General features: G+C 47.2%; 1 protein-coding gene and 1 long non-coding RNA gene across 51 annotated transcripts in view; one reads left to right on the forward strand and one right to left on the reverse strand.

Moving 5' to 3' along the window:
• PTK2 (protein tyrosine kinase 2) overlaps window positions 1–19,572 on the reverse strand; it is a 194,072-nt gene that overhangs the window by 31,332 nt on the left and 143,168 nt on the right. For 27 of the 50 annotated variants that reach the window (XR_014057697.1, XR_014057698.1, XR_014057699.1 and 24 more), the window contains 7 exons: window positions 18,437–18,534; window positions 16,261–16,345; window positions 12,836–12,936; window positions 10,692–10,807; window positions 9,805–9,905; window positions 8,275–8,364; window positions 5,672–5,876 (listed from right to left, as the gene is read on the reverse strand). Coding sequence is in view for 46 of the 50 variants with exons in the window: in XM_081504175.1 (XP_081360301.1) it covers window positions 5,672–5,876; window positions 8,275–8,364; window positions 9,805–9,905; window positions 10,692–10,807; window positions 12,836–12,936; window positions 16,261–16,345; window positions 18,437–18,534 (796 nt within the window). In the remaining 4 variants the exon portion in view is untranslated. Of the gene's footprint in view, window positions 1–5,671; window positions 5,877–8,274; window positions 8,365–9,804; window positions 9,906–10,691; window positions 10,808–12,835; window positions 12,937–16,260; window positions 16,346–18,436; window positions 18,535–19,517; window positions 19,539–19,572 lie in introns of all 50 variants that reach the window. The other 23 variants (XR_014057696.1, XM_081504156.1, XM_081504142.1 and 20 more) reach the window with 3 other exon arrangements.
• LOC145511254 (uncharacterized) lies at window positions 615–2,880 on the forward strand. The gene is made up of 3 exons (XR_014057702.1): window positions 615–911; window positions 1,123–1,397; window positions 2,563–2,880. It is a non-coding gene; the product is annotated as an uncharacterized LOC145511254 (long non-coding RNA).

Genomic DNA, 19,572 nt, shown 5'->3' on the forward strand with positions numbered 1-19,572 from the left:
AAACACCTGTAGAAGATGTCCATAAGACTTCTACAAAATGTCAAAAAGATGTGCCTCGCATTTTGGTATCTGGACAATAATAGCTACCACTTTTAAACATGAAAAACTAGCTTTTTCAAAACAGCAACTGATCACTTTCTGTGTCCAAGACTTCTGGGTCCCCTGTGGATCTTCAGATGAAGCTCTGTTTTTACTATTACTTACCAAGTATGTGTGCCCACCACAAGCATGAAAACTAATGCGTTTTAGATGACTTTATTTAGTCCTGGAGCACAGGTAGGACTCATGACTCCACTCTTCCAGGGAGGCTAAGTCGCTCGCCCAAGCTCATGTGTGTGTGCTCAGTCACTTCAGTTGTCTCCAACTGTTTGTGACCCTATGGACTGTAGCCCCCCAGGCTCCTCTGTCCAATGAGGATGCTCTAGGCAAGAATATTGGAGTGGGTTGCCATGCCCTCCTCCAGGTCAAATAGATTTCTCGAAGGCCAGTTTTGTATGATCAAGTTAAGAAGCAAACACGAAAATATCAAGTTATAACAACAAACACAACATCTAGCACTCTCCCCAGATCCAAGCTGAAGACAAGGCTATGTATTATGGACACAGGATGAGGACACAGTAGCCAAGTATAGGCTCTGGCTAACGCACACTGGGTGGCCTGCCTCTAGCTGCCACAAGTACCCCTGGAGAGACTTACCCTTACAGAAAACTGACAAAACTGCTCCCACAGACTCTGGGATTACAGAGGGCCACAGCGTCCAAACACAGCACATTCAAGATGTAACAATACAACAGTGATAACCCATGGAAACTATGCCACCCTTCAAAGTCCTTGAGTGGGGGCTCCTGTGCCTAAGCCAGAGATGCTGCCTTTGTCCTGGGGGACTTTTTCTGCCTGACACTCAAGCAAATGTAAGAAAACCAGCTGCAGGAATTCCGTGTAACAGTGTTTTTCTTTCTTTCTTCTTTTTCCTTTTAGACTAAACAATGTTAAGAGTTTGCCCACCAGTCATAATCATAGCCGGGGAGCTTACTGACTTTAGCTGGGTCTCAGATCAAAGTGCAGAGCGTGACAGTTGACAGCCTGTGCCCCGGACTCAGGTAGACTTGCCTTGAATCCCAGGTTGTGGCCCACGGTTGGTCAGCCACCCGGCCTGTTTCCACTTCCCCACTTGTAAAATGATGACAACAACATCACCTACACCTCCAAGGACCATGAGCGTTCAGATGAAGTACTGTTTAAGAGTTCATGGCACTCAGTCCACACTGGTTTTCAACGCTGTGATTTGTATGGCTGACTGCAGAGGATGGAGACCTGCTCCCAGTGAACATAGCGTCGGCTTACCGGGCCTCCTGAAGCACCCGGGACTGGGGGCCTTCCAGGCAGACACTTACAAGGTCAGTGTTCTTTAGGATAGAAAAGATCAGGCAAATTGTTTACATATCACTTATGTTTGTTTGTTTAACCTACCCTTCACATGTGAAAATGACACGCTTAGAAACAAGGATCAATTCCCAAAGGTTTAAAAAAACCATGGCTGAACCAATAGGAGCTTTCATCACTGCTGGGGATGCTGCACGGGAGCATCCACTTAGAAAAACAGGCGCTGTCAATACATAAAGCTACAGCTTGCATGCACACGGATGCGTGAACATGCACCCACCAGGTGTTTGTGCACAGGTGCTCCCCAAAGACACATCTAGTATGTCCACACAGCAGCAGTCTTGATGCTGTCTGTGTCTCAAAGCCTCAAGATGCAAAGTAGTAGAAGAGATAAACTACGGTAGAGTCACAAGTGGAGCACATACAGCAACAAGAATGAGGTACGACTAGCTAAATAACACGGTGAGCTCAAACTAAATGTTGTGCAAAAATAAGTCATCAACAAAAAAGTACACACTGAATGACAGCATTTACATAAAGCTCAAAAACAGGCAGACCCAGCCTATGGTGAGTAGTTACCCTTGGAGGGGGAGCACTGATTGGAAAGAGGTCTCTAGTGGGCTTCTGGGGTGCAGGCAATTCTGTTTTCTTGTTCTGGTTACTGTGCCCAATTTATGAAAATTCAATGAGTTTACTTCTTGGCATGTCTGTAAGTTTGCATCTTTGCATGTCAACAAAAAATTTTTTAAATAACAAAAATTAGGGTACAAAATTTAAATGGATAACTTTATTTATTGCATTCATTTGTCTAAAAGGGATTTAAGAAGCCGCACATTAAATGCTTTCCGAAGATAAAGCTGACAATCTCTTCCTATAAGGAAACACAGATGTCTTAGTCACATAGAGTGCTGCTCAGCAACGCTAACTTTAAACATAACCTCCAAAGGGGAAAATACGCCCACAGTTTATGTGGTCTCCTTGGCACAGTAGCTGCCACACAATGAACTGAACTAGCAAGGGACTATATGATTCCTTCACTCAAAGAATATTCAGTGCACTCTTAGAACTTGTCAGGAACACAGTACGAAACGCTAGGGCACACACTATGAGGAATTTCCTACTGAAGGATTTCTTACACTTGCCAACAGGCTGCTAAGAGTCTGATCTCATTTTCCTCAGTGAGGCACACCTACGAACAAGGACCCAGGACAGAAGGAGGACCGGCCTTTCAGTCAGAGCTGACCCATCCCCATACGACCCGCTGCCAACAAGAGTCTCTGAGAGCCACTATTCTTAACTTAGGACACGGTGAAAACAAGCGGTGGTCCCATCAGAGGAGAGAAGCCCATGAGAACCTGAGTCTGTCCACAATGCTTCTCTTATGGCAGACCAGGAGAGTGGGATTGGGGAACATTTTTAAGTGACCTGGGATAAGGATTACCCAAAATTTAGTATTTTCTTTGAATCTTGCATATAATAAAACTTTCGGAAAAGTCACTGAAAGATTCCATTTTCTTGTTTGTGATTCACTGTTACATACAGCTATCCAGGCAAGCTATTATGTTACAAAGTTATATTTTATTTGGTTTATTTGGTAGCCATATTCTACATGTTTCAAATACAAAGTTAATTTGTATTAACTTCATTTCTGACTAACACAAAGCAAACAGAATAAACTAATACTCAATGACCTGTGCTACCCATTCACAAGAAAACATCTATTAACTGGGACCTGATGTTTTTATACATGCCTGTGTGTGTGTGTATATAAAATACTTGCACTTAGCCCTAAAACCTCACCCGGGACACTCGGGGGAGCTACTCCACCTTCACGCCGCCATTCTCCAGCCATGTCAGCAATGCCGTGTGCTGAGCATGGACTCGGCGGCTGTGTGGTCCTCACTGGGTCCCAGAGCCTGGCCTGGGAGTCGGGCGACACCGAGGTTGAGTATGACGATCCCTGTCCTCAAGGAGCTTCAGTCTAGTAGGGGATGAGACGTACTAGACTGTGAGCTCCTCGAGGGCAGGAAAAGTGTCTGGTCCTCCTGCCCAGTGACCAGCGCCGGCCCAGCCCCGTGGTGCTGTCTGTGCAGCCGACTGGACCGGGCTGCGGCCGCCTGTGGCTGTGCAGGGCGAGCACGGCCAGAAGCTGCCAGAGCTCTGGGCAGCCTGCGGGCAGAGAAGGGAGGAGGCCGAGCAGGATGGCAGGGCCCATCTCGGCAGGCGTGGGCGGGCACCTTCTAGGCGGAGGCATGGGTTAACGTGGTCACGGTGTGAGAAGGGGCAGGAGGGCACCGGCCGAGACTCGAGGAGCCCCAGCTGCCACTCCGGAAGCCTCTACCTGACACGGGCGGCAGGAGCCCAGTGAAAGCTGTCCTGAGCAGGGAGTTCAGGTAAGACTGATGGGTGAGGTGTGATGGGTGAGGTGTGCAGGCAGGGGGGAGCGGGTCTGCAGACACGGAGGTGAAGATTCCCTAGCTGGTCAGCTGGTGCGGGCAGGCAGGCGGGGAATTACTGACAGCTTCCCGATGCTGGTGGAGACAAAGGCCCCACCATGACCCACAGAAGGTGAGGGCGAGAGCCGGGCAGGAGGAGCCACAGTAGCTCTGCTCCAGGATAAACAGTGTCCTGCAGCGGAGAGCCCAGACCTGGGGCCGGTGAGAAAAGGCAGAACTGAAGCTAACAGCAGATGGAGCTGGGAGCAAAGCCATAGGGGGTTAAGACAATGAACCCAGAAGGGGCTGAGGGGACAAGCAGAAGTTGGTCGATACCCCAAGTGACGGGGATGGATGCGCTGCAGAGCCCAGCATCAAAGTGGAGAGTTTCAGGGACAGAATCTGTCAAACTCCGAGGAAAGGTCAACAAGGAACAAAACACACATAGGAACAAACCATGAAATAAAGCATGCTTGAAAGCAAGCCCCAGCAGTGGCAGTGGATATAACTGAACTGCATGGAGACTTTCAGCCTGGAGAAAGCCGTCTCAAGAGACCCGAGGGGCCATCACGGAGAGGCCCTGGAGCAGGTGGGCGGGCTGGCGGGCGTAGTGGGAGTCACTGTGCAGCCAAGGACGTCGACCCCCGCCTCCTCCACTGGACTTCAAGATTTGGGGTCAGGATTGTGCATGCTCCCTCTGGACTCACAGAGCCTAGCCTAGAACGAGGACACCCAGCAGAACAGCTGCTGACTAGACAACTGGCTCCCATCTCACACCCAGGCCCTGCTCCCTCCTGGAATCATTCTCCATGGAGGAGAGAGACTTGTGTGTTGAGCCACCTGTGCTGAGCCAGCCTGGACAGGGTTCAAGGCCTGGGGGTGAGGGCGGCCTACAGGAGCTGCCCGGGATTCTGCACCCTGATATTCAGTGGTTTTTGTGAAAAAAGACTAAAATATAGCAAATAAAGAAACTTACCTAAAACCAGGGAGTACCCCAAATAAGAGCCAGGTGATTTGGCACATTAAACCATGGTGCTGGCTGGGTTATGTATTATACTAAAGTGTCCTGCTGATTCAAGTATTAAGCCTCAACCTAGACTTAATTCAACAACTGTTTACTGAGCACTGACGAGGTACTGGTCCTAAGCTCTGCCCCGGGGCTACAGGAATGTGTAAGATGGACGAAGGCCGCCCAGTGGCCGGTCAGCTCTGCACAGCCCCTCTGGACACTCAGCACGCTGAGGAGCCCCGTGTGCTCCCCCAGGGGATGGGGCTGCTGCAGGCTTGGGTCTAATGGTGCCTGGCACAGAGCAGGAGCCACAGAAGGCAGCTGAGAGGGTAAGGTGGGTGTCCCAGCTACAATAAATAAGTACTGAGAAGGTACCACAGGAGTGGGTGTGTCTCTTTTGGGGCTGGGTGGGATTAGGGAGGCTTCCTGAAGGAGGAGACACCTGAGCTGGGCTGTGAAGACCGAAGAAGGGCACCCTGGGGCAAACGGAGGGCGGGGGGTGGGGTGGAAGGAAAGGCAGTAAGCAGTGCGGGGAGGTCCAGGTGGTCAGGGGCTGGAGCAGAAGGTGGAGTGTGTGTGGAGAGTTGGAGAGCTGAGCGGGGACCAGGGCAGGAAGGACCCGGGAGTGGTGCCAAGCAGTCAGGCCAGGGAGATCTGATCACCTGCTCAACTCCAGTAAGACCCTAAGACACATGCTTCTTAAGACTAACAAGGAGTAAATAAACACAAATCAGTAACATAATCGTGCTTGCCCAAGATGTACTGAGAAGAGGATCTGCCAGGGAGAGGCGGCCGAGGCCTGCCCCCTACCCCGCCCCGGCCCAGCCCTCCACCCCACTCCTACCTGAGCTGAGCTTTGAGCTCAGTGAAGCGGGGTCGCCGGCTGGGGTCGTACGCCCAGCACTTGGTCATGAGGCTGTAGAGGGTGGGAGGGCAGTTGGGAGGCATGGGTAGTCTCTCCCCATTCTCGATGCGCCCGATCACGTCATTGTTCTTCACGCCTTGAAAGGGCTTCACGCCATGCATCAGGATTTCCCACATACACACACCTGCGGGGCGGGAGCAAGAACACAGCCGTGAACTTAGCAGGAGGAGGGCAGTTCCCACGTTTCAGGAGTGACTTCAGAGCTGGCACACGGGCCAAGTAAAGCAGCATTCAGTTAGCTCTGCTATCAAACAGAAACAGGAACGCTAGTTTAGCAGGATGGGAATAATGAAACAGTATTATCAAGAAAAAAACATCATTTGTCTAAGAGGTTTCTCTCTTAAAAAACATTTTCTACACTAGAAAACGCACCACGCCCCCCAGCAACAGTGATATTTCACAGCATATCTCAGTGAATCAATTTTAAAGAGGCTGAATGCATTTTAGATTCCCCTCCACTTTAGTCCAACCTGCTCACGATCACAGCAGGTGACCTGAGGCCTGACAGAGAAAACCCTATAGTTCAAGTCTTAACGCGTTCAGGACTCTCAGATTCCTCTCAAGTCCCCATCACTTGGCGCACTAGTCACGCAGAAGTGCCTGAGAACACGCCCCTTGGGGCTTCTGCTAGTGCTGAACTCTCTAGATTCAACACCCCTCATTGTCTTCGTCATAGCTCTCCTTTTGCAGGTCTCTTTGTGAGTTCCTTGCCCTGCCAGCCACCCCCAACCCTGGAAGCTCCTGTCTGCCCCAGCGCAACATGCCCTGTACACCTGGTGTGGGCGCAGGGGTAGAAGGGCTGTGACTGTCTTTTGGCATCTTCAACACCTAAGCTGGTGTGTGCCTCAGAGAGGGAGGCACAACTTCACGTCAATGCGAATTAGATCTGAAATTAGCCAAAAGCCAACGATTTCAAAATAAAGACTCTATGACAAAAAAAAAAAACAAAAAAACGCCTTACCTGTTTTTTCTCCTCACCAGTAATTATGACAATATTACTAGTAATGACAACACCAGGTGTCATTTCTTGAGACTTTAATGTGTGTCTGGAACTCTTCCTTGAAATTTACATCATCCTTAATCCTCACATCTTACATCTTTTTAAAAACCGTTGTTTATGAAATCTAAGATGCTATGGATTTTAAGATGCACTATTATTTTATATTACCAGAAAAGGAGGGAATATGCTGCCAACTAAATTATAATGGGAGCCTTTGTTGTGTCTTAGAATTATTTTATTCTTACTGAAGAGCTCTTTTAAACTCATTCAGACAAGACAGTAGCACCAGTATGAACAAAACAAAGTCTACACGGTGCAGGCGAGTAACCACATAAAACACCCGGAATGACACCAACCGTGAGATGCCACTGATCCGTCACAAATCCTAGTTCCAGAAATGTGAAGAAAAAAAAAATACAAATAGGCATCTCAGACCCTGAAATGTGGAATTCCCTTGAGAAGTTAAGCAACCTGCTCCATGGGTCGCAAAGCAGACAGTGAGGTCTTAGGATCTGAAGCCAACTGGACTCCAGCCCCTTCTCCAATCGTAGGGCACCGTTTCCTGTCTTACTAAATTCCTTCTTTCACCTAATATGGGTTAAGGCACTAAATGGTTGTTGAAAGTCAACAGCAAGGAAGCAGAAGAAAAAATGAGAACACATACTTGAGGAACATAAAGTTGTTTTTATTTACAGGAAAAAGAAGGTACATAAACTAACAGAGCATCTCCTGGGAAGCTGTCTGAAATCCAGCAGAAGAAAATACGCGCACAGGATCGATGCGGGAGTGCTGTGACTGACAGAGGAAGCGCAAGGAGAGCAGATAAAGGGAGCCCACGCCGGGGTGGCATGCCTGCTGCACACGTCCAGAGGGGACATGTCAGGTGACCCTGAGGTCAGAACCAGTTTCAACGGGAGGAAAGGATGTCAGGATGAGGTGTCTGGAAAGTAGGGCGGAGATGGAGCATCATCCACACCAAAAAGGTGAGTCATTTAAAAGCGCAGGTGGGAAGAGGGAAGAAGTGCTGCAGGATGAACATCAGCCACGCGCACACACGCCTGGGGGCTCTGCAGGGACGCAGAGGGCAGGAGGGGGACGGCAGGGACCACTGGAGCTGGCGGGGGGACATCGGAGCAGCAGCACTACAGGACTCCAAGGGACAAGCTTTCAAGCCTTGAGACAAGCTGGGAAGGAGGTCAGACTCCAGAGAGAGGTGAAAGGCAGTCAGTCTCAGACACACTGGATTTGGGGGCCATCACGTCACCCAACGGCAGGTCAATCGTTTACATCACTCACAAAAAAGTAACGCCACACAGAAGGTGGCAGGGAGGAGGGAAGGGAGCAAAGAGCTTACCCCCGTGAGGGAGGAAGAGGCCCGCGTCAGATCAGTGAGGATGGCGTGTGATGAGGAAGGGTTGGGCAGGGGAGGGCAGACCAACTTCTGACTGACCAGACGGCACAAGGTTTATTCCGTAGAACATATGAACTGTAATTTTAACCACAGAAGTTCTCAAATACTCACCAAACATCCACACGTCACTAGCTGAGGTAAAACGTCGAAAATTGATTGACTCAGGAGCCATCCATTTAATAGGCAATTTTCCTTTGGAAGCTGGAAGATCAATTTTAGAAAGTAAAATCTCCCTATTATCTGCTTAGGGACCTCACAGTTAGAATCAGCTGAGATTTCCAGTATGGAGTCTTTGGGAGAACCACTTTTCCCTTCCTTTTGATGCTGGTCACTTGGGGTGATGTGGGGAGGCGGGGAGCAGGGCAGGATGGGGCCCTGGTCACCAGGGGCCATGAGCTCACAGCCAACAGACTTAACAGTCCAAACCTTAGCTCAAGTACTAAGAATATGAAAATTAATAATAACTTGAAGAACCAAGTCAATCTGATTCTGAGATTGGAAAAATTAAAGAAAAAAAATCGCATCAGCTAGATTTCAGCTCCAAAACTAAAGGATGGAAGTCTCTGGAGTCAGCAGACTGGAGCTCTATAGGAAGGTTGGGGGTGGAGGGGGCGTTGGTGGGGCAGTGTTCACTGAGCCAGGGTGCCCGCCCCTCCGCCGGGAGGTGGTGAGCCATGTCTACCAGGCAGAGGGTCAGGGGTTGGACATCTGAGTTGATCCCAGCTGTCAGCAACTAGAGATAAAGCTGCAATGAACAAACACCAGTTTTGTGTAAATGTGAGTTTTCATTTCTCTGGGTGAGATGCCGTGTGTATTTCTAGGTCGTATGATAGTGCATGTTTAGTTTTTTAAGAATCTGCAAAACTCTTTTCCAGAGTGGCTGTATCATTTTACATCCTCACAAACAACTCACAAGTAATTTGCCTTGCCTTCTCCATGTCTGCCAGCATTCCATGTTACCACTACCGTGACCATGGCCACCCCAACAGGTGTACCCGACACCTCTCAGTGGCTCACTCTGCACTTCTCCAGCGGTAACGTGCCCTGTGCCACCCGAATAGCCTGCGGAAGAATCTCTCTCCGTATTTTTTGCCCCTTCTCTACCTGTGTCCTTTCCATTTCACCTGTGAGTTTTGAGCGTTCTTTCTACAGCACAGATAACAGTCCTTTGTTGGGGATGTGATTACCAAATATCTCCTCCCATTCTGTAATTGGTCTTTCCATCCATCTGCCCAGGTCTTTAGCAGAACAAAAGGTTTTAACTTTTGATGAGGAACAAGTTATTACTTTTTCCCTTGTATGCATGTTTTTGGTATCAAATCTAAGGACTCTTTGCCTGGCCCTAAATTCAAAAGATTTGCCCCTATGTTTCTTCCTAGAAGTCTCACAGTCTTAGGTCTTATAACTAAGTCTACGATGCGTCTGAGTTAATGGGGAGTGAGTGTAGGTTGCGGGCTGTTTCTTGCCCAGGGAGGACCAAGTGCTCTAGCGCCTTCACCGAGAAGGCTGTCCTTGCTCCACGGACCTGACTACACACCCATGTCAAAGCTCAGCTGAGCACATTCAAATATACTTTTTTTAAGAGCTAAAAATCACTGAGGATCCTGAGCATATTTCTCACTTGTCGCTCTGATTTCTTACCTTTGTAGTAAGTACTGTCTTCCATATATCGGGATAATCCAAAGTCTCCTAATTTTACGCAATCATTTGAGGACACCAGAACGTTCCGAGCAGCAATGTCCCTGATAAGGAAGAATGCGGAACAATAAATTTTAATACAAGGGGAAAACCCCACAAATCGATCTATATTATATAAAGACATATAGGTACTTTGAAGGACAGCTTATATACAATACAAACAGGAGTTTTATTATACACTGAAAAAGAGAGATTCTTTTATTGTTTTACTTCAAATATTTTCCTTTTGGCAGATATTTACTCACTTAATAATATGGTGATTAGTATCCTGAATGATGGCAAAGAAAATTCTCAAATAATGAAACCACTTACTACTTTTCATACAATCACATTGCCCACTGCAATAGCTGGTGGACAGTACAGGACCAGGGTGCGTAACCCTACTGTTACTAACAAATCTCATTAAATACAATTAAAATGATCTTCAGAACACTTGCAACACAAAATACTCAGCAAATGAATTGTAAGGGCTTTCACTTGTACTCAAATGAGAGACCCAGATTAAGAACAGAAATTCTGCAGAGGGCCGACAGATGTTACTCATGACACTATGGTGTCCTAGAAAGTTCCATGACAATATGTTTTAGGTCCACAGTGCCACATAGAGGCTGTCAACAGTATTTGTGGAAGGAACCAGTGATCTGCTTCAAACTCCATATGAGGAAAACCCCTCAACTCCATGAGTTCCCATGCCATGACACTAAACAGCAGGACTTTCAGCGCCATCTGTGTAGGAGTCAAGAGGGGCAAAGGGTCTTAGGCACTGTGAGAACCTCTTCTCGCTCACCCCCCACTCAGAGGCAGCTCACCAGCTTCATGACTGGTCTCACCTGTGTACAAATCTTTTACTCTCCAGATACGCAAGGGCTGTACTAAGCTGATAGGCATATAGGATCAAAGACGCTAGATCCAAACTGTATTTCCTTACTTGCAGAAACGACCGCAGCTTTTTCAACAGTGACCAAAAGGAACAAGAAAAATAATTAGTGTCAGAGACTAAAAATCAATAGCAGAAGAGCTACATTCAACAACGATCTGATCCTTTCCAAATGCATTTTTATGAGAATGCCTTCAATTCTATCCTAAAAAAAAAAACAGGCATAATGAAAGAGACACATCAGTTCAGAAATCACGCTTAATTATTCTTCATTTGAGATCCAACTGCAAAAATTAAGAGTCCTCATGATTACAGATACATTTCTGAAAAAAAAAAGAAAGACGGTTCCAGAGAATGAATAAAGGTGTGGTATAAAATACCACCAGATAATGAGAGCCGGAGAACAAAAAAAAAATCTAGTTACCAAACAAGCCTCCTCTACAACCACGGTCAGCCCACCTCCCCAGACCACCCCGTGCCCCAGGCCGACCTGAGCACAAGGGGACAAAGACAAAGGGGAGGCAAGAAGTCCCCCCTCTGCTGCCAGGGAATCTTGGGTGAAGAAGGGTAAAATGGTCACGTGTTTATGGGTGTTTATGCACTAGGCTTACGGGTCCATACTGTGACCATCAGGACTAATTCGGCTAAATGCTAACATAGCAAAGAAGGCAAATGAACTCCAATCCTACACAATCTCCCTACACATAAAGGAGAAGCATTATTAATGATCTAAGCCAGAAGAATTAGCAAATTCTCCAAAAACAAAAGCAGAAAAATAATGTGAAAAAAACAATATATGTAAGCACTCCATTTTATTTGGAAAGGTGTGGGAGAGGAAGAGAAATCCTAGAGGCCTTAAGATATTTCCTTCAGCAGAAAGCTTTGTCAGGACTGGAAGTGGCAGGTGACCAAGTGGTTATTTTTTTCCCCTCTCTCTTGCTGTTGCCTAAAGAACACGCCCAGTGATTTGAGAGTGAAAGAAGCAATGTTAGAGAGGTTTGGGTAAATGAACGCTGAATTTAGGTAAATCAGAACCATTGTTTCATCTTTGGGGGAATTCCCTTTGCAGTGTCTTTTAGACCATCCAATATTAGTCACAGTTTCTTCTTAGAGCTGCACAGAGCTGTCATCAGAGCCGGGAAGGAAATCATGGGGGCCGCGGGCAGCGCCCTGTCCCCGGATGGCAGGGCCAACACCATCATGAGAGGACGACGGGCCCAGACCATCTCTGATTCCTGGAAACTAAAACCCGGATTCTCACTAAAAGCAAAACTGCCTGGTGCCCTTCCAGAAACAAGTCATATGCACAAAGTGTTAGACGGTTAAACTATTAGATTTCAGCACCAATGTCACATGCAGACATCTGGAAAGTTTACCCCAAGCAGGGGCCCATGGAGCTGCCTGGAGACAGGACAGGGCCCAGCCTGCCCGCCCTCCTGTGACTCAGCGGCCTGGGTGGGGACCCGCATCCAGGTGGTGGTAACACACCCACTAAAGGGCATCTGCGTTGGGAGAAAGTCACACAAGGACATCCGCCCACACTCTGCTACGTTTTAAGAAGAAACTGTGACTAACATTAGTTGGTCTGAAAGATACTGCAAAGTGAATTCCCCCAAAGATGAAGCAGTAGTTCTGTTTTACCTAAATTCAGCATTCATTTACCCAAACTCCACGAACATGGCTTCTTTCACACCCAAATCAGCGGGTGTGTTCTTAGGCAACAGCAAGAGAGAGGGAAAAAAGGGAACCACTTGGTCACCTGCCGCTTCCCGTCCTGACAAAGCTTTGGGGTGGGAAGACCATGCCGCCTGCATTGAACTAGGGGACTACTTGGGAATTTAATGAGGACACTATACTACTATAGTATGTATATATACACATACACACACTCTCCTATGTATACTACGAGAGTGTATGTCACGCACTCCCCTGTGGGTGCAGGCGCAGCGGGTGCAGGCACAGCGGGTGGGGGGCAGGTACCTCTCCGAGCGTACACTATGGATATGTACACACACACACACTCTCCTATGTATACTACGAGAGCGTATGTCACGCAATTCCCTGCGGGTGCAGGCACAGCGGGTCGGGGGCGGGTACCTCTCCAAGCGTGCACAGCTCCATGATGATCCAGACGGGGTTCTCTGTGATGACTCCGATCAGCTTCACAATGTGAGGGTGGTCAAACTGACGCATCGTTACTGGGGAGAAACAGGTGTCCACCATCATTCTTTCGAAGATCTCTCAGTTTCCTGAAGACTAGTTCAGTTAAGACTCAGGGCTAACGGGAGTTCCCTGGCGGTCCAGTGGCTAGCATTCAGCACTTTTCACTGGCTGAGAAAACCTCCTCTTCTTTTCCAGGGACAAATCTGACCTGAGGCTAACTTTCCAGGTTTTCCTCTGGAAAGCTGACCAAGCTGGAATGTGTGATTCATTCTCTAAGAAATACCCTTCATGGTAAAACCACCTGACTGGTAAATTGCTGGTGGGGCAGCAGGCACCTTCCTGAGTGTGAGCGCTGCTGGGTGTCCCCTCCAGGGCCCCGGAGTCCATGCTGTTGGCTTTGAGAGGACTTCTCCTTGACCCGAGAGGCTCTGGCATCCACCACTGTGGCTGCATCTCCTCCCAGCACTATCAGGGCTAAGAAAGCAGTTCCTGGACCGCTGTGAGGACTTCCCTATGGGGAAATGCCGGCATGTGGCTTCCAGTCCTGAACTCCTCTCAGAAAGTCTAACACCAGACATGGCCTGTGGCCGTCACGTGAGTATGACTGCTTTGCTGAGCCTGAGATGACCAACATGGCCCTGCATGTGTACACATATACCTAGATGTGCAGACATATTTTTAAGCATGTACACATTTCTAACATCAGGTTAAGGAAGTCACCTGTGCAGTACACTAGGATGACTGAGACACAGGACAATGTTCCCAGAACTACAGAACCTCAAACCTGGAAGCAACTTTACAGGCAACCTAGTGCAGCGGTCCCACCAAAGCACCTGGATTTCAAAGACTATTGAAATGAAAAAAAAGTTTGCTTTTTTTTTTAATTCTGGGGACCAATTCAGGGTTGATTTTTATGCTGCCAAGCAAGGACACGAGCAACACAGCAGGAGAAAATGCCTCGTCATATTCATTCTAGTACGGAGCCCAGTGTGGACTACAGCTCAGTGCTGGGCCCGTCCAGGTGGACAGGCCTCTCTGCTTTCACTCTGGACACCACAGTTGACCCTCCATACCTACAGGGCATGGGTCCCAGGAACCCCAGGCAGAAATCAAAATCTGTGGATGCTCAAGTGCTTCTAAAAACAGCGGAGTATTTGCATGTAGCCTGTGCACAGCCTCCGTATACTGTGATTGTCTCCTGTAATACCTAATACAACGTAAACGCCATGTATACAGATGCCAGAGCATAGCAAAGTCAAGTTTTGCTTTTGGGGACTTTCTGGAATTCTTCTTCTCAATATTTTCAACCCACAGTTGGTTGAATCTGTGGATGTAAAACTTGTAGTATAGAAGACTGTATATCCTACCATCGTACCCAAGGACCACACTGGCTCTTCTTGTAGACTGATCACACCTTCACTTGAGAGAACTCAAACCCTTAAGGTATTCTTCCCTCAATTTTCCCCACACATTCTAAAAATAGGACCTGGTAGTTTAAAACAAAGAAACAAACAAAAAACACCACACACATCAATACCTGGAGCAAAATCCAAAATGTACCACTGAATGTCATCTCGTCAGTACAGTGCATCATTTCAGTATAGTGTGATGGCTTGGGATAGACATTCAGGAACCCAGTATATTTACTCTTATTTTCAATTGACTTACCATCACTTTCAGTTTTATGTTACCCTTAATATAGGGTTAATAAGCTTTTATATTTCCTCTGGAGTAATTATTAAAAACACTACACAGTATAGGGCTAAGAAGAGACTCTTGCCCTAGGAAACTCTATCCGCGCTGGACTGAAGCCCAACAGGTACAGCAGTTTGACTCATTCACCCAGGGCTGAGCGCGGGCCAGGGTGGCTGCTGGCTTCCACAAACTCAGAGCCACTGGAACACAGTCTTGCTTGCTCCTTTTTGAGTTGTCTGTGGCTCTTCCACACTCTGATGGCAGACCTGAGCAGCCGTGACAGGGACCACCTCATCTGCAGAGCCCAGGATATTTAATATGTGGTCCTTTATAGAAAGAGTTTAATGACCCCTGATCTAGGCCAGACTGCCACTCTTACATATAGAGCCTGTCAAAGCCCTACAGGATTTTAGGTATACTGCCTGTAGCATGTTTCTCTGAAGTAACAGCCTTTCAAAAAGAAAACAAAGTTAGTTTGACCTGACTACTACAAAATGCTAAAAGTAGTTTCTGTAATGATTCCAATGTCTTACAAAAATCACAAGATAATACCTACTTGCAAAAATTTTAGAGAAAGGTAAGCAATTTTTAAAAATGTGCATTTTTGAAAATATATAATGTACTTTACCACCAAAGCAAAAGCACATAGGCTGTTAGGTACTGATGGCTGATATACAGTCTGTTTTCTCAGCCTTGACGCCCTGAAGAAGCACTCTAGTTGAGATGGAAGTCATCACCAGGCCCTGTCTCGCACTCCAGTCAAAGACCCAAGAACAGGATCAGGACTTGGTCTGACTTAACTGATGAAGTGACCATCTGGTTTACTCCATGACTTATCGCTTATTGGACTGCTGGGTGGTAAATATTTATTGAAATTCCATGTACATGTGATGAAAGACACCAAGATTCATTCATGCGACCAATGGCTACAAGCACCTTCTGTGAGTTAAGCCCTGTGCTGGCTCTGGGTCTGAGCCATGAGCAAAACAGACACGGTCCCTGTCCCCACTGGGACTTACAGTCTAGAGGGAGAGGCATCTTGTATTTAATTATGGACACTTGGGAAAGGAAAGAGCGGGCTCCCGTGACAAAGCCTCTGAAGTAGAGACCCTTTAACTCTGCTGGTCAGGGGGGACAAGCTGAGTGGAAGCAGGATGAAGGACCCAGCCTGAGGCAGGCAGGAAGGAGCCGACATGTGCACACAGGCAGGACCAGGGCCTGCTCTCTGCGGGTCTGTCCTCAGGAGAGGACCCATCACACACGACTCTCCACAGCAACCCCTCAGGATGGTCTGGGCCCTGCTCCCCACTCATCCTCGGGTTCCATCCTGCAGGGACTGTGTCTTTCCTGCTCACCGCTCAACTCCAGGGCCTGCGGGCATCACTATGTCTGCTCAAGCCCAGTGTGGAGATGGTTACGGTATAAAGTACCAGGGGATGAAGGGGCAGTAAGTCAATCTGCCTTCACACCCCAAACGTGACAGCCAACCTGGAGAACTCTGTACCCATGAGCCTCGACAAATACACATATTAAATGCATGGCAAGAGAATAAATGTAGCTGCCTCATAAAAGTCAAAACATTGTTTTTCTTACTGCTTCAGATCATTTGGATTTCATAGACAGAAAGTCAAAATGGAGTCCCACAGAAATGTCTATAAACTTACAGGCTTCTTGAAGGAATTTCTCTCTCACACTGTCCGAAGTACAGTTTTTACACGTTTTAATTGCAACCGCCAAAGCTGGATTCTCCTGTGATGGGGACACATGGAACAAAAGGTCTCTGTGTTAATCAGTGGGCACGTTCAGGAAAGGCGGTTTATTCTGCAACTCTGTGGATGCTGGATCAGACAGAATCAGAACTGTAAAATCTTAACAGTGGGAGGAACACTTAAAACCCTCTGTAGAAAATCCCCAGAAGGCAGACAAGCAGGTAAAATGCTGCAGGTGACTCGTGTCCCACAAACACCCCCCAACCCGTGGTGCCTCCGGGACTCCTGCAGGGGCTCAGGCTGCACTGGGAACAAAGGCCGGCAACCCTGTGCACCTCCTGCCGATGTCCCAGCGGAGGATACGGACAGACACCATGAACAAGACACTGAGACATCGCGGAGCAGGTTAGAAGGTAAGCTCCTGGAGAGAGAGCGGAGGGGACGAGAGCAAAGACTTGCAGGAGGGGAGGGGTGCGGCCCTGTGGCTTCTACCCTGAGTGAGAGCCGCCCTTCCCGGGGCAGGGTCTGGGCAGAGGAGGGCCCTGCTGACCTTGACCAGGAAGCGATGCTCCAGGGAGGTGAGGGGAAGTGCAGGAGCTGTGGAGGGCTGGGGGTGATAGGGGACAGGATGCCAGGCTGGGCAGGAGAGGGCAAGCTGGGTTCTCTGAAGCTGACCAGAAGCCCAGCTCTGAATGTGACAGGCTTGAGATGTCGGTGGGACAATGAGTCACACTGGGGAGTGGGCGTCAGCGCTGAGTGGGGTGGGGAGGGGTCCTGGAGGCGGCCGCAGTTCAGACAGTGTTGGAAGCAGGGGCTAGACAAACCCCACAGGGAGACAAAGGTGTGAAGATGGCACCCCCCCAGCCCCTCTACACCAAGAGGTCAGGGAGAGGGATGACATGCCAAGGTGGGAGGGTGGAGAGAAACCACGAAAACGTGTCACCCTGGGAGCCAAAGAAGCTGAACCTCCTCGTCCAAGTTCAAAAAGAAAGCAAGAAACAAGAGGCCACTTCAAGCAAATCAATAAAAAACACCAGGGAAGATTTTAACTGGAAATGTATGTGCTTATCCTATCCTTGGCTTTGGGTGGTCCCTTCCAGAACCATCTATTTCTCTTATTTCAGGTGCCCTGCTCGCCAAAAAAACCTCACTAGAACAGCACCTGATTCATAGTATGTGTTCAATCAATATTTGTGGAATTAGCAAATGCTTTTAATATTGTTCTTTTAAATGGAAATGCTCACTTACAAGTCATGGCCATGGTGCATCTTTTTTTTGCATATCTTAAAAGTATCCTCAATTGCATTAATTTGTTTTAGATTTCATGCTAACTGTACACAGTGATTCTAGAAAATTCAATGCTCTCCAACAAGAGCAATATAAATGGCCACAAGACTGTAACACAGACTCAGGGGACTGCAGTCCCTCTCCGACCCTGTGGGAGGTGTGCCCAGGTGGCAAGAGTTCAGGAGGGAGCAGTCTCCAGGCCCTGGAGGAGAGCAGCCGGCTGGCACGGAGGTCTGTCTGCTGAACATCTGAGCTCGGGGCCTTCTGAGAGCCACCGGTGACACAGCACACTGCTATGAATGCGAGACGGCAAACTTCTAGGACCAGCACCATGACTTCCACCTCTGTGGGAACCTAAGGCTGATTGATATATTTTAGAAATGACACAACATGCCCATTTTTACAAGAGAACCGAATAACAACAGAAACTTCCGTAAGACCATAAATCAGTCAATCCTGTCAATTCACACTCAAATACTGAACATGGTGCTTTCTTAAGACAGTAAAGAAATGCAAAAGAAGCACTGCTCTCTAAAGACGCATGGCTTCGGATGGATGCTAAGCCTGAGATTTCGGGGCAGTATGTGGGCAAAGGGCTATAGAACTGTTACTGATGACAGAGGCTGAATGAAAGATTAGAGCGAATGAAAGACAGACCCAGCTCTCAGGAGCTAATTTTGCCAGTTTGGGTTTCTGAACATAGCAAGTGAATTGATGTATATGCTAAGTCTTGCAGAGGACGACGGCAAATACCCTGAAGAAGCAGGGCCTCATGAGGACAGACAGGAGCGGGCCACGCAGGGGATGGCGCAGACATGGTGGGGGGCCGCCCGACAGGACCTACCGGGCTTGTGTAGGTACCCTGGTGCACGTCTCCAAACTGGCCCTCTCCGATGCACCGGCCGAGTTCTATTCTTTCTCTCTGAATCTCATAGTCCCTGGCTGCAAAATACGATCCACACACCAGAAGACACTTCAGTGCAACATCCCCAGTGCAGAAAACACAGGACACATTTCATTTCATCATCATTGATGAGTAAAAATTTCATCGGTGGCACATCATTCTATGAAAATGCTTTAAACAGAGTGGAATTCTCTTAAACGAGTATTTTAAAAGGAATTTATGTAACTGTTATGGCACTGCTTAAATTATCAAAATGGTGCGTTTTATACAAGGTAGGTTTTTTTTCCACATTTTTGAATGTCTGACTCAGTTGATCAATTCGATAGTCTGCTAAATAACTGCTCCAAGTTTATATATGTTTAATTAATACATACTATTAGTTCAGGTATTAATATATGAAGTCTAAAAAGTGGTTATTTAAAGCAATTATTTCACAAGTAACTAAACTTTGTAGACATGGAGGGAAAAAATTGTGTCATGAGTAATTTTGTGTTTTAAAAGTTTAAGAGTGTTCCACTTCATTATAATCCTATCTATATTATTCACGGAGCTAAATGAGTTTAAAGAGGTAGCTTCTAGGACCAGCTTTAAGTCAGAAGATTTGGGAACAAGGTTGAATGTATCACATAACAGATTACAAGTATTTTATATTTTTGAGAGCATCAGCCTCAAATTAATGTATTCAATTGTCATGATTTATACAAAACCAATTATTTGGAGGCACATGGAAAGAAACTACCCACTGGGAACCTAGGAGATGATTCTAATCCAATGACCTGCTTGGTATTTTGATTTCTTCTAATTTGTCAAATTAGAAATCACATGGAAAATTCAACCCAAATTTTAGATGGTTATTTTCCTCTTTAAAATCACTTTAGCTGGTAGTTCCATTGATTTAACAGCATGAGTAAACCAATGAAAAAGTTTAAAAATAAAAGTTAACTGGAAACTGAGACATCCCGTATCATTCCATGGGTTGCAATTGCAAGCAAATGCAGTTATTTTAAAGGAATCCTGTTACCTTCATCTATTCCATAGCTTTCTGTATCGCAATTAAGAGAGAAAAAAAGTGAAGA

The sequence above is a fragment of the Giraffa tippelskirchi genome, chromosome 6 (genome assembly GCF_054371585.1).
Source record: "Giraffa tippelskirchi isolate mGirTip1 chromosome 6, T2T-mGirTip1v1.2.pri, whole genome shotgun sequence".
In the NCBI taxonomy this organism is placed as follows: domain Eukaryota; kingdom Metazoa; phylum Chordata; class Mammalia; order Artiodactyla; family Giraffidae; genus Giraffa; species Giraffa tippelskirchi.